The 13,498-nt window shown below is 40.3% G+C and overlaps 1 protein-coding gene across 2 annotated transcripts in view; it reads right to left on the bottom strand.

The window, feature by feature from the left end:
* The window catches only part of PCLO (piccolo presynaptic cytomatrix protein), a 96,928-nt gene that overhangs the window by 23,444 nt on the left and 59,986 nt on the right, over window positions 1-13,498 (bottom strand). For both annotated transcript variants that reach the window (XM_087969180.1, XM_087969181.1), the window contains exons 9-17: window positions 10,249-10,357; window positions 9,402-9,469; window positions 8,772-8,965; window positions 8,144-8,194; window positions 7,301-7,431; window positions 6,439-6,465; window positions 5,067-5,160; window positions 2,985-3,056; window positions 441-621 (exon numbers count right to left, since the gene is read on the bottom strand). In XM_087969180.1, coding sequence (XP_087825306.1) covers window positions 441-621; window positions 2,985-3,056; window positions 5,067-5,160; window positions 6,439-6,465; window positions 7,301-7,431; window positions 8,144-8,194; window positions 8,772-8,965; window positions 9,402-9,469; window positions 10,249-10,357 — 927 coding nt within the window. The remainder of the gene's footprint in view (window positions 1-440; window positions 622-2,984; window positions 3,057-5,066; window positions 5,161-6,438; window positions 6,466-7,300; window positions 7,432-8,143; window positions 8,195-8,771; window positions 8,966-9,401; window positions 9,470-10,248; window positions 10,358-13,498) is intronic.

Raw genomic sequence — 13,498 nt, forward strand, 5'->3', positions numbered from 1 at the left:
GGGATGCCTTTCCTTGCTTCTCTTTTAAAGCCTCCTTTCCCCCACCCTACGGCCCCCAGCGCCTCCATCGGCTGCTTGGGTAAAGGAGGGGCCAAGTGCTCAGGAGGGGCTCCAATAGGTTCTACCCTCCTAAGAAGGGCAAAACTTAGAAGAAACCTTTTCCCCCTCCTCTCCTTTTACCTATGAGTGCTCCCCCCCACCTCCCTCCCTCCCTCCCTCCTGCTCTCTTTCCCTCTTCCTTTCCCTCTCTCTCTCAACTTAAAAATATCTTAAGGTTATTTCTCCATCATACTTAAGAACGGAAATAACTTCCTGGCTAAGCTAGGGGACCCACAGTGCTTCTCCTCTGATTTCACATCAAATGGTCCATAAAGCCAGAGGTTGCCAGGAGAACCTACCCTGCTGCCCACAAAGAGGGGTGTGTGGGGTGGAAACCTTACCTTTTGATGGGTCAGGAAAAATACCATGGCTTCTACTCTTGATGACTGACATTTTCGGAGACGGTTGGCTACTCTGCCCTGAGTGGGATCTCCCGTGCTCAATGCTTTCACTCTGCTCCTTCAGAGCGTACCAGCGGGGAGTGTTATCCAGGGGAGAGGCACTGGAGAGCTCAATTAAGACCTAGGCAGAGACAGAAAGAGCAGCAAACCTCCAGCTCTGTAAAAGCAGAACTATTCTGGGTGCACTAAATCTCAACACTCAACACTCCAAACCCGTTTTATACAGCATTCCTGTTCCGATGATTGTTCAGTATTTGTGTGCAAGGTCCTTATTTCAGGAGATTAGAAATTACATTGTGTTAGAGGGGAAGACATTATGGGGAGGAAAAGAAAGAAAGAGAGAGAGAGAAAAAAGGAAGGAAGGAAGGAATGGTAACACAAATGGAGATGGTTATAGGGCACTAGATGGGCACTTAAAAAAATCTAAAAGTGGAAAGAAGAAAAAGAGCCTAGTTGGAGATCTTTGAGGGTCTGAGTTCCTTCCTTCATGCTTGTGCTGTGGAGTGATGGTTGACAGTTTTGAGGAAACCCCTGATGAGAGAAAAGTACTGCGAGAAAGAACCGCTCTTTTTTCTCAGAGGGATTGTTTTAAGAATTGCAGGTATGTGTCAGCCTTCAAGATCTTCCTCCTTTCCTTTGCTTCTTTCTGGCTGCCATGAGTAACGGGGGGTGGAAAGTGTTGAAAGTGTTAATAACTGATATTGTATAAACTGGGGAGGGTTTCTCATTCCTGCTTAGCTTTCTCTTCTCTGCGCAATTGCAAACCTTTATCTGAGTAAGCCAAGGTCAACTAATCATCACCACCTGGAGATGTCCCCATGATAAAGTTCACAACTTTTAATTGGAAGAACCGTTTGAACTATTGGGGGTGGGAACATTTCACTCCCTTGATATATGTGATGTACGTGCCTATTTCCCCAGATTCAGAATTTTCTCGTTGCTACCACTAACTTCCAGTAAAAGATATCTTTTCTCTAATTACAAGAGTCTAAGTATTTCTTTCTTGGATTTTGAACGGAGCATCAGCTGACAGTATGGTCAACAGATTATGGCTTCAACCAGAGTAGAAGACAATATAGACATTTCCAACGCACCCTTTGAGGTATCTCAAAGTTTCTGAGTATTTCCTTCAGAATTTCACCTTCTTTAAAAATGAGATTTTTTTAAAAAAGAAAGTACTTTGTAAAACATCTTTCATGTCAGTTTGTCTTTTATTTCGGCTCAGGATAAAATCAATCGGGTCTGAAATTTTTTACGTTTCAGATTTTTTTCAATTACAGATTAATGTTTTTCAAACAACTTTTCTAACATACAGGAGTGGCAATATATTAAAAAAGTAAATAAAATATAAATAGTTCATAATTTGTAGCAATGATCAAACATTCTACATTCTGATGCAGATTCTTAGGTATAAATTAAGATCACCCCACTCACCCCAAGTTGTATAAAATAAAGGGGCAACACAGCAATGATTTCAGCCTTCACCACATTGTGTTGTTATTATACAATCTTGTAGTTTTATATATTATATTTCATTTAATTTTTTAGAAAAATATGAATGTTTATGTTTTAAATCTATAACAGTTCCTAAGGGCTAGGAGAAGATTACCCAGGATGTATGAGTGGAATGATACTTGAGCAACTTCATTGATCAGATGCAACTTCATAACCCATTTCAAAAAATTTAAATGTTTCAATCATTCTTAGAAGAACCTTCCCTACGATCAGAGAGTAAGAATGACTGGAACTGGGATTGGGACAAGAAGCTTTGGAAAAAGCCAAGCTGCAGGATTTACAGGGAGTTGAAAGGCACCCCAAAAGAAACAATGGCAAACTATCTCCTTATTCTTGGCATGAAAACAACATGGAGGGTGGTCTTAAACGCAAAATCAATGGAAATCATACTTTGCTTATAACTTTACAGCCTAATGCTAAGTCAGTTTTTGAAAAGAAACAAGAGTAATTGCTATGATGGCTTTGTTAATGTACAGTTAAACCCTAATAAGTGGGTTTGCACTTTGGGCTAAGCCAAAAACAATGATATCCATGATTTACTAAATGGATGAATGTCACAATACATTACTGTGCGTCTGTCTCTGTCGTGAGGCCTCTCTCTAGACCAGGGGTCGCCAACCTTTTGGACCTCAGGGACCACCAAACTCGTAATTTTAAACTCCGTGGACCACTAATATGAATTTTGACTGATGGTGGCTTGCTGACATTGGTGGGACAGTCGGTCCCATATTCCAGAGCTGCAGTAGTCACAGGACTGGCCCTTTGGTCATCTCGGAGCAGCTGCTCCTCCACCTGGGTGCACCGGCCTGCCATGGACCAGAGGAGCTGCTCCAGGATGACCAAAGGGCCAGTCTTGTGAGCGTGGGACCGACTTTCCCACCAATGTCAGCAAGCCACCATCAGTCAAAATTGTATTGTCGTCTGGGGAAAGGGAAAATTTAAAAAAATTAAGGAAAATAGCAAACTTACTTCACCCAAGAAGTCATTAGAAGAGAATCTATCATAATCCCAGACACTGACTTCCAAAGTTTTCTTTTTCAGCTGCAAAAGATAATAAATTTTAGTTCTCATTGTGCAATTCACACCCAGCCCACAAAATATGCTCCAGTGAATAATACCTTCTTGTACCCTCTATGCACTGACAAGGTGACCACTCAGTAATAATTATCTTCACATCGACCTGGGGGGCAAGAGGGAGATTTTTGGAACGAATTCTGAGTGGAGTAGTTATTTGGTCAAGCTTTGACCAGAGGCATCCCAGAATAGACCATATGAGTGGCTATCTGGAATGGTGTAAGGAGTTGTCTTATGCAACTCCTGCTCTGGCTAAGGACTTTGGACAGATTATATCCATGACCTCTTTTTTAATGTTTTTTTTTTTGGAAGGTGAAAGGAAATGTACTTTATAAGGGTATCATGGCATAACTGATATTTTAATTTAAAGACATGATTGAAAGGCATTTTGATCCAATAAATCCATGAAATTAAATATTCAATTTAACTTGGGCACTTTTAAATCAATCTGGTGGTTTATTAGATTTCTATAACTGTGTAATACACATATACATAAACATACATACCACTATCACATAAGACTTGCAAGGATAGCAGCCACAAATACTCCATAACTTTGCCCTAGAGGAGCGAATATATACCGTCCCACTAATATATGCTATTTTGATCCAGAACAATTCTCTACATTTTCTTAAGCACGGGGAGTTAAAGCAGTTAAAGCTTCTCATTTAACTTGGTTTTCCATTTATCTGTTTATTTACTGATCTTCCCCATTTATAAAAGCAAGCCAGAGGGTAAGCAGAGCAACCAGAAAGGAAATAGGGAATGGCCATAACGGACGTTCAGAGAGGTGTGTCGCGATTCAAGGAAGAAGAATAGATCAGGCAATCCTGAGGTGACACACCGATCCCTTCTCCCACAGGCTGCCTTGCAAAGGACATACGAGTGGGGAAGAGGTGTTGGGAACCTTCCAGTCTGACCCTCTGCTCAATGCAGAGATTCTCCCCCAACCATATTCCTACCCGACAGGCCCACCTGGTCGCTATTAAAACCGGGGAGAGCCCTGAGGAATTTAGCTCCGCTGCTGAACAGCTTTTTCTTAAGAATGTTTTCCTAATGAACAACTAAAAATGACTTTCTTATCATTTGCTTCTTATCCTGTCTTCTTGAACCACTCTGCCCTCTTCTGCAGTGACTGACAGGTTTTTGAACAATTGGTTATTATGTGTCCCTGTAGACAAATATACCTGACACATCCGACTGTTCCAGATACACTCTGGCTACGAAGAGCGTGCACCTTTTTTGGCTGCTCATCGCTGAAAATATTCTGGTTTGTCAATATCTTTCAATTTGACACAACGTCCTGCGAGCAGAGTGTGGCCAATGCCAAGAAAAGAGGAAGAACAACTTTTCCACCCAGCCTTTTCCCCCTCTTTCTTTTTACTCCCCTTCCAAGTCTGCTACCCATCCCATTTTGGACACCTGTGTCAATTTGATCCCTTTTTCGGCATTCCTGTTAAAAAGAGAATTTGTGCAGCGTATTTCTGTGTATGAAAATGATTTGTGGGTACGAGACAGATTTTATAGTAAGTATATGAAACGAATGGATTATTTTTCATAAATAGGGTCTTTTATTTGATAGATAATTATAATCAGTTAGTTCTATTAGTTCTACTTCTTTTGGTCTAAACAATTCCCAGTTTGAAATGTGGCAAACCGGGAAACCTCCAAAACTAGTTTCACTCAGAATTGGCCATTTTTGTCGGACAAGCTGGGCATTGCATTGCATTGTTTATCTTAATCAGTGCAATTCCTTTCGGAAAGTGGGCTGCCTCCCATTCAAGATTGCTTTATTTCAGAATAAAAAAAGAGAAGGAGCCTTTCCCCATCTCGCCTGTCCGTCTGAGCTCAGGGCTCCAAGAGGAATGGACTAACCACCTGTGGCCAGGAGATAGGGGAGCTGATTAGGGAAACCGTTCTGCAACAGTTCCACTCTGGACATTATCCCAGGAACAAAATACGCCTTTAGCCACAGACCTGCTCCAAGAAGATGCTTTTATAAATGACCGTCTGGTTCCACTCAGGGTTCAAGCTTTTCTGTATGTATTTTGTCTTTCTCTTGTTCTCAACACTGAATGGAAGCAAAGGAACAGAGGATAACATCACTTTCATGGATCCCCTGCTGCTCCAATTTATAAACAGTTTTAACACACCTGATGAACTAAACTCTCAGGCTCCTACAGTCAAACGACATTGGATCATCTTCTATTGAGCATTCTCCATATTTAATCTTCATAACATTAAAGTTTCGAATAGCCAACATGCCTAGTTGGAGGCTTTGAAATATCTTATTAAGCAACTGAAAACAATTCAAGGAATATGTTGTATTTACAAATTGCTTCTACACAATAATATGAAATAATGATGAAGCAGCACTGGCTTTCCTGTAAAATATACTCAGCTGATAATCAGGTAAATAACACATCATATCATTTCCTAGCCTTGCCTTTAATCATAGGAGAATAATGTGAAAATCATAAAGGAAAACTCAAATCAATACTGTACTAACGATAAAAATACTAACTTAATATTGATTAAATTGTCACGTGTTTTCTCAAGGCTGAAAATAATACAAGCCCCTTTACTGCTGGGAATGTGCATGGCTGGTCATCTCACCTCTTAATTGGATCAATTATTATTTCATATAAATAAATTTAAAGAACATTAATATATAGCAAGAATCCCATAAACCCCAAAGAACCTGATATAAAATGGAAAACTACAATTTATGCATAAAAATGATTTTTCAGTATGGTATTTGCATTTGCTAGCAAGCAATTCCTGTTAGAGAACTGGAGCAAAATAATTACTATTTTTTTCCTTCCCAGTGTTTCCCCACAAGGTCAGGGTCTGTTTTTGCCAGATAGATTGTGTTGATCCTCCAGCTGTGACAGGAACCGTCATTTCACCCAAATCTGACTTTGTGGGCTGAGAGAGAGTAATGAGTGGCCCAGGGCCATCCAACCTGTTTTCAGGCTTAAGGGGGGGCTAGAACTCACCATCTCCCGGTTCCTAGTCTGATGCTTGCCAGACACAGACTGTCTCAGAATAATTATTAATTGACAGTGCATCATTATTTCTGCTACATCAAAATAGTTGTGATCTTTCACAATTAATCCAGTAATGGTACCGTAAGAAGCTGCTGCATCAATTTGTTGCCTATCATAAATATTTCACCTCTGGCCATCGATAACCAGATCAGCCATTCTTGGAGGGGGGTGGGATGCAGTTTTCTTTCCTGCTTTGTAGATCCCTGGAATTCTGGGCAGGGCGGGGGGTGAGGGGTACACACAGGATGGATGTTTAAACGCACAGAGCTTGAAGAGTTAAAGAATAGAGAATGCTCTACCTTGCATTCTGGACAACCATGACTTGGCTGCAAACCCGGTGAAGAAACAAGGCATCGAAAAGCAATAAAAAGGGATACAGGAAGCAAAAGGTTAGAAAACATGATGCCAACCATATATCAAAAGAGGTTCAAAATTGAGGAAAGAATAAATGTTACACAAGATGTCTGGGCACATCATAACGGAATGCCCTCCCACACACACTGAAAGCCCCCCCCCTCCGCCCCACCATAACAGCATTAGCAATGTAGGTCTATTAGGTCTCAATCATAGATAAATACTATAATTCATCACTTTATTTATTTTTTCTTTGAAGATTTTATTTATGGTTTTTGTACCAACTGTCGTATCTGAGAATGAGAAACTGATAGCTGATCAGAATGCTGAATTGTAGCTTGATCCTGGTTTAACTGGTCCATGGCTAAAACCGATTCCAATGTCCCACTGTCAGAGAGAAAAGAAACGTCCTGTTTTTTCCCACTCTGTGAGCAGATTTGATTTGAACTTTTCTCTCTCACAGGAAGGACAGGAATGGAGCCAGCTTGAAGCGTCCTTGTGAGGTCTCACCAGGTCGAATAGGTTGTGTCATCTTGCAGAAAATGTACAGAGATCACTTCTTACGTTAATTCTCTTCATTAATTGTAATGTAACCTGTGGCTGATCTTGTGGGATGAGGAAAGAGGTGTTACTTAGGAAACAATCAGGCAAGAGAGGGATTAACAAGACTGACAACCAAACTCCCTGGAAAAACAATTCAATACCCCCCCACGAAGCTAGAAATGCTGATTGCGTGGTCATGAAAGGATTCTCGCAAAACAGAAAAACTGAGAATTGTTGCATTGGTGAAAATGTCTCTCTACTCACCCTCTTCCTGGTAGAAGGTAAACTTTGACAAAAGGGTCAGAATAACCATTGTTGTCACGGGGAGCAAGATTTCTTGCTTGAAGGACATGAATAATCAAATTGCCAAGTTGCTTGTCATAGTTGATTTGAAGCTAAAGAGAACATTAATTCATGCTAGTTATTTCTGAACTGCTTCTGAAAATAAAGCCATTTTAAAGCCAATTATGTGTTTACAACTCCCCCACCCCCCACTATGCCCTGATAGCTAGAGTAATTGGTGAAAATTATAAGCTTCCCTTAAAGTATCTCAGAAGAAATTCACTTCAAGCAAATGAGAATGACAAAAGGCTGGGTGGCTTCCAGTGAGGATTTTTTAAAAACTTTGCTCTTGATCACAGCACTATTAATTTATATTGATGTATAAACTGTATGAATATATGCTGAGCCTTATAGAACAGAGTTGGGGAAGGAACAACATTCCTCTGGGAAGGAATGAAACAGAACTAAGAACGGGGTTTCTTTTAATCCCAACCATGAAAAAATACCAGAATTAGTCCCTGTTGCAGGCACAGGAATAGAATGTGGTCAACAGTGAAGCAGCCTTCTGCAATATCCTCTTCCACTTCCTCCTCCTCCTCCTCTGTCTAACCACATCCTATTTCCCTGGCTCCAGCATCCCCCCTCCCATTTGCAGTGCGGTCTAACAAAGGTAAGACAAAAGCATGTTTTACTGAATAATCCAATTACTGTATCAAACATCCAAATTGTTCTATTGCTGCATTGTTACCTTATCCCAAAGTACAACCACAACAATTAATTTCATACTTTTTGACAAAGGTAAACAACTTAATATGAGGTTGTTACCTGGATTTCTCCGGTTATGGGATGGGGACCCCCCTTTGAGACTTCAGCAGGCTGTCATTTAAAAACAAATAAACCAGCACTGGTTGTTATTTGCCTCTCTTTACAACTGGATTAGAATTATCACAACATTCATAAAAGTATACAGTTAAGATTAATGAACTATTCATTTGGTGGCCTAAAAATTCAGAGCTGAAATGAAACTTTGTAAAACGGTGATATTTCCTGTAGTAATTCTGATTTTAATACCTAGTCTCAAAGGTGACTTATTTATTAAGAATTCTAGATTAATATAGCCATAATTTATTTTATAAAAAGACCTAAATACTTTGAATTTTTCTTATCAGACTACAATATTAAATTAGTATTTCTGCCTATACAAATACATCCAAGGCTTAAGCTTGGGTATGTATATATGTCTGTATGTCTGTATGTGTGTGTGTGTGTCGGTGTGTGTGGGTGTGTATAAAGGGTGTTGTGTGTTTGTGTGTAGACAATGCCTGTGAGCACCATGAGAAGAAGTCTCCAAAGCAGTCACGAATGAGCCACCCTACGGCTTCTGATGGTGCAGAAAACAAAAGAGCCTCTCACCCCGCCATCTATTCCTCCCCAGGGCGAAGCGCCTTCCTACCTTGGTGCTGTGCCGTTTCTTGCTCACTGAAGGAGAGCCAGGCTGCCCAGGGCTGGGCACAGAGCTGGAGGTGGCCGATGTTGTCCCCGAGTGCCCGTGGGACCCCTTCTCCATGGGAGCCTGTTGCAAAGAAACCTTTTGCAGCTCTGCAGCCAGTTGCTTAGGATCGACTCCTGGAGATTTTGTTTTATCCACTGCGAGCACAAGAATTCACAGTCAGTTCTGCATACAACCACATGATCATGTCTACCTACAGTTTGCTCAGTTTTTACAACAATAAGAGGAAACAAAGTGGAAAATATCCAGAAAAAAATCCAGAACATTAAATCAAATAAATATTGGAATTTCACACTTTGGTGTTCCAGATAAACTATCTCTGGGAAGATAGGAACCAAGCTGGGATGCCTGGATCAACCCATTTGGGGAGAAAAGATGGAACTTTCCTGCACCAAATTACTTCCACTTGAAACATTTTCTAGTTCTCTAAGGAAAAAAAAACCAAAAGGCACACTCTCGGCGTCTCCCGCCCTATCTCCACTCTTGCTATAAATTCAAAAGCTACAGACTGTACAAGGGAAGCCAAATCCTTCCCGCCTCAGTTTGTCACCCATGTTAGATGCTGTTATTTACCCATCTTTCCCGGCTCAAGCAATTCCAGATGTTGGGGATTCTCACCATCTGACAGCATGATGACATTCCTGAAAGGAGGAACAACAAACCTAAGACAAAAAGAACCCTGTCCAGACCCCCAAGGATCATAACCGGAGAGCTAAAGCAGATGAAGCAGCTGCGGAACATGGCTACCTTCAGTAGCTCTGAATGCTTTGTGATTGGAGAAGAATGATGCTGGGGGTAAATTTATGAATGAAAGAAATGTAGTTGACGCTGAAATACATACACAATATCCAGATGGGTAACCACCTGTGCCTATGTGTTAAACTTTTTTCCAGTATTATGAATCGCAGAGGGCTTTACAACCACCTATCTTTGAACCATAGATCTCCGTACTTGTAGATCTAGTAGATTTCCATCAGGGTTTGTTGAAGAATTTATGAGTTCACTGAAATCTGAATCCAGAAATCCTTTTATCTAAGTGTTATGCAAGTTAATAGCATTCTTGCAATAAACAATATGTTACGCACCCATTTGGTTTACACGTTGCCAAAGAATTGTTTTTCCAGAAATGGTGGTTGATTATTTTGTAATTTAAAATGAGTCAGTATGTCCTCTGACATTAATATTGTTTTGACACTTCTGTCTCAAGTGGAATGCAGAGTTTCTAGTTCATTAATCCCATTTCTTTTTTATATCAGTTCACTATAAGGAATAAGGAGATATTCCTTTAATACTTAAAATCACATTCATTTTCTTTTCATATCAAATATTATAAAGTGCAGTTTGCCACTTAACATCTGTGAATCAAGAAACCATAAGAAGCCAAAAAATAATGGAAACAGGAAGATGAAGAAAAACTCACAGTCTTACACATATTTCAGCTTCCCCACTCTGCAGGCCGATGATACTCTGGACCTCTTCGTAGCTCTTGCCCGTCAGGGGAAAGCCGTTCCACTCCAGCACCTGCATACCTAAGAAAGTGGGCACAAGGCAGGTTCTGGCATCAGCACCATGGACCCTAAACACCTACCCGAAGCAAAGTCTCTCAGCTGTGTTGGCCTCTGAATTGATGTGATAGGATCAAAACCTTTTCACCGCACACGAATCATGCTAATTTTAAATTTTGCTTACCTTGTTACCTTGTTTCCAAACTTCATGGAAAATTTCTGTCTCACAAATAAACTGAATAAGGGGAAAAGGGGAAAAGGAAATTGAGGGAGGAAGAGCTGGCATGATGTGGCATCAGGAGTCATTGGGACCAATATGGACTTTTCTGTGGTAGGAAAAATCTAAATGGAAGCAGAGGCTCAAACCGGAACGTGGGTGTAAGTTTCATAATATTAAACACCAGCACAGCCAAATGAATTTTTCCCACTTAATTCTTCTTCCTGACCGATTATTCCCTACATACACTGATCTCTTTTCAGCAGGACCAGCTGTCTAAACAGGGTAGACTTCTATTCCACCCCTGAGGAGACCAAACTTTTCTTGAGTTCTGTCAGGACTAGAATTCCTGCTCTGGCCGACTATGAAGAGATGAAGGGAAGCCACACCATACATGCCTGTCTCTTCCAGCATAAACTCTTCCCAGTTTTATCACCTAAAACCAGAAGCATACTCTGTCTCATGGTAAGACTGACCCTAGTTTTTATATGGGCAGTATTCAGACATGCACAAACCCACACACAAAACAAAATGCAAAGTAATAGAATAAAAGACTTTACTATACCTTAGTACGGGAATTGGAAGTATATGAGATGGAAAACGATGTTCTAGTGAGGTAAAGGAGTCCGTATACAGAGGAAGTAATTGGGCTGAAAAAACCCACCATGTTATAATACAGATTCCATAATATGTATTTAATGTGGCCTCCTAAACTGGCCTTACTAATTAGTCAAATATGCAAAATGATGAGCCCAAACCTGTTGGCCTTTTGTAAGACCTTGAAGCCTGATTTTGTGCCTGGCCTGGAAAATAAGAATGGTGAAGATTGCAAGATGTCTACAGTTTCTCAAAGGTGTTTCTTAATTTCCCTGATAATTTAACAAAGCACAAGGAAATCAGCCCTCCTAGAGTTGATCCTAACCAAGAAGAAAAACTGACTGAAAAAGTAAAAACATGGAGAACAATTGGCCACTTCATCTTAGGGTTCCAGATGCTACAGAATAAGAAACTGAAGTATAGCCACACACGCACATACATGCAAGGAGAGCTGATTTCAACGACTTTAGAGATGTACTTGGTGAGACTTCATAGAAATCCCGAGGTCCAGTGAAGGACAAGGTTGGGAACTTCTTAAAAAACACTGGAAATACTCCATTCCAATAAGAAAAAAACAATGCAGAGCAACTTAGAAATCAATGGTGGCTATACGAAGGTCATTTGAACTGACGGTTAAACTGAAAATATGCAGGAAACAGAAGATGGGTTTAATTGTTAGTGAACTGTATCTTGTACTGAGGTGTATCTATAGGGAAAAAAAGTTTCTAGGCTAAAGTTCAGCTCTCTTAGCTTTAGTTCCTGTCCTGATATTCAGGTCAGGAACTAAAGCTGAGCTAACCTTAAGGTCATTCTACCACCCTGGTAGAGGCACGGAGTGTGTCTTAACTAGCAGCTATTTAAAATCTCCACGCAAAACCAAATCTCTCTCCCCCCCACATACACACAAATTAAATTACGTTGGAAAAAAGCAGAATTCTTGAACTGCTTTCACTTATACAAATAATATGCTGTTTAACAAATATCTTTGTTTTGAAAACCTAGTTAATGAATAAATAAATCATGGTGAAACATTCATAATAATGGATGGCAGATGTTGCTTAGAGAAGAATGCTAATCATGGTTCTGTATTTCAAAGCAGTAGCCCAAATACAAGGTGACCAGGGCAGGAGTGGCTGAGGGCAGCGGATCCAGGAAAAGGTTCCCGTCACACTACTCTAAGAGGCTGTTTTAATAGTTTCCGTAAAATAAGTAGGATTTCTCAGGGAGACACTTCAGATTCTTAATGATTTATAGCTCAACGAAGATAGATCTGGCTGTCCTGGATTTGTTTCTTCTCTTTTGGATCAGATGTTCCCAGCTGTGGTCTATGTCTAGGAAACACCAGGGTTTAGTAAACGTGCTGCACGTTGACTCCGATATGCATACCGAAGTGTTTGTTTTCAAGTGGCCAAATTCTTGCAAGAGTCTGATGTTCTAGTATAACTATCCTAGTATAAATTAAGCAGGATTTGGCGATCTCAAGAGATTGCAGCAATAGACACCTCTGGTGGCTGTACTTCTGCCATGCTGCTTTTACTACCACGTGTCTGACCTATGGCGGATATGCTGTCCCTCAGCACTGTCCTTCATGGAGCTACCCTTGGAGACTGCTTGGAAGCTACGGTTGGTGCAGAAGGGAGTCCTAGGGACAGTTTTAAGGGTCCATGTGGAACCATTTTTATGTGATCTTCATTGGTTGCCAGTTGGCTCTAGGTCCAATTCAAGGTGTTGGTTATGATTTTAATTTTCCTAGGCAAGTTTGATAAATAATATAGTGGAGTCTTCCAGTTTTCTTTGCTGTGCTTTAATAGCCTTTTCTAAAGCATGCCCAGGTCACAATTGATTTGTTTAAGAAATCTAATATATGACAGGTGGACCTTTTTAAAATTTTCACAAGAGGTTCTCACAAATAGACCGTTGGGGACAATATCTCTATTTACAAAATGAATGTCACAGTGGACACATCTAGTTATTAAGAATTTATTTACCAATTTACCATTTTTAATTATTTAAGAAAACTATGGACACTTGTGCATTATTGTTATTGCTGGCTTAGAAATAATGAGACCCTGAATTCCAATCCTTCCTTAGGGCATAAAAACCAGATGGGTGACTTTGGGCCAGTCACTCTCTGTCTCTCAGCCCAACCCACCTCACAGTGTGGTAGTTGTAGAGAAATACGAGGCAGGAGTATTAGGTATACTTGCTGGCTTGAGTTCACCAAATGTATATTTCAAAAGACAGGATTATTAACAACAACAACATCAAACATTCACATCTGCCCATTCTAGGTCCTTGGAAAGGATAGTTGTCAAAAATGCCAAATCCAGTCTAAACATATAGTTGACTGT

The sequence above is a fragment of the Notechis scutatus genome, chromosome 6 (assembly GCF_049901735.1).
Source record: "Notechis scutatus isolate UNSWTSFEM ecotype Mainland chromosome 6, rNotScu1.2, whole genome shotgun sequence".
NCBI classification, from domain to species: Eukaryota; Metazoa; Chordata; class Lepidosauria; order Squamata; family Elapidae; genus Notechis; species Notechis scutatus.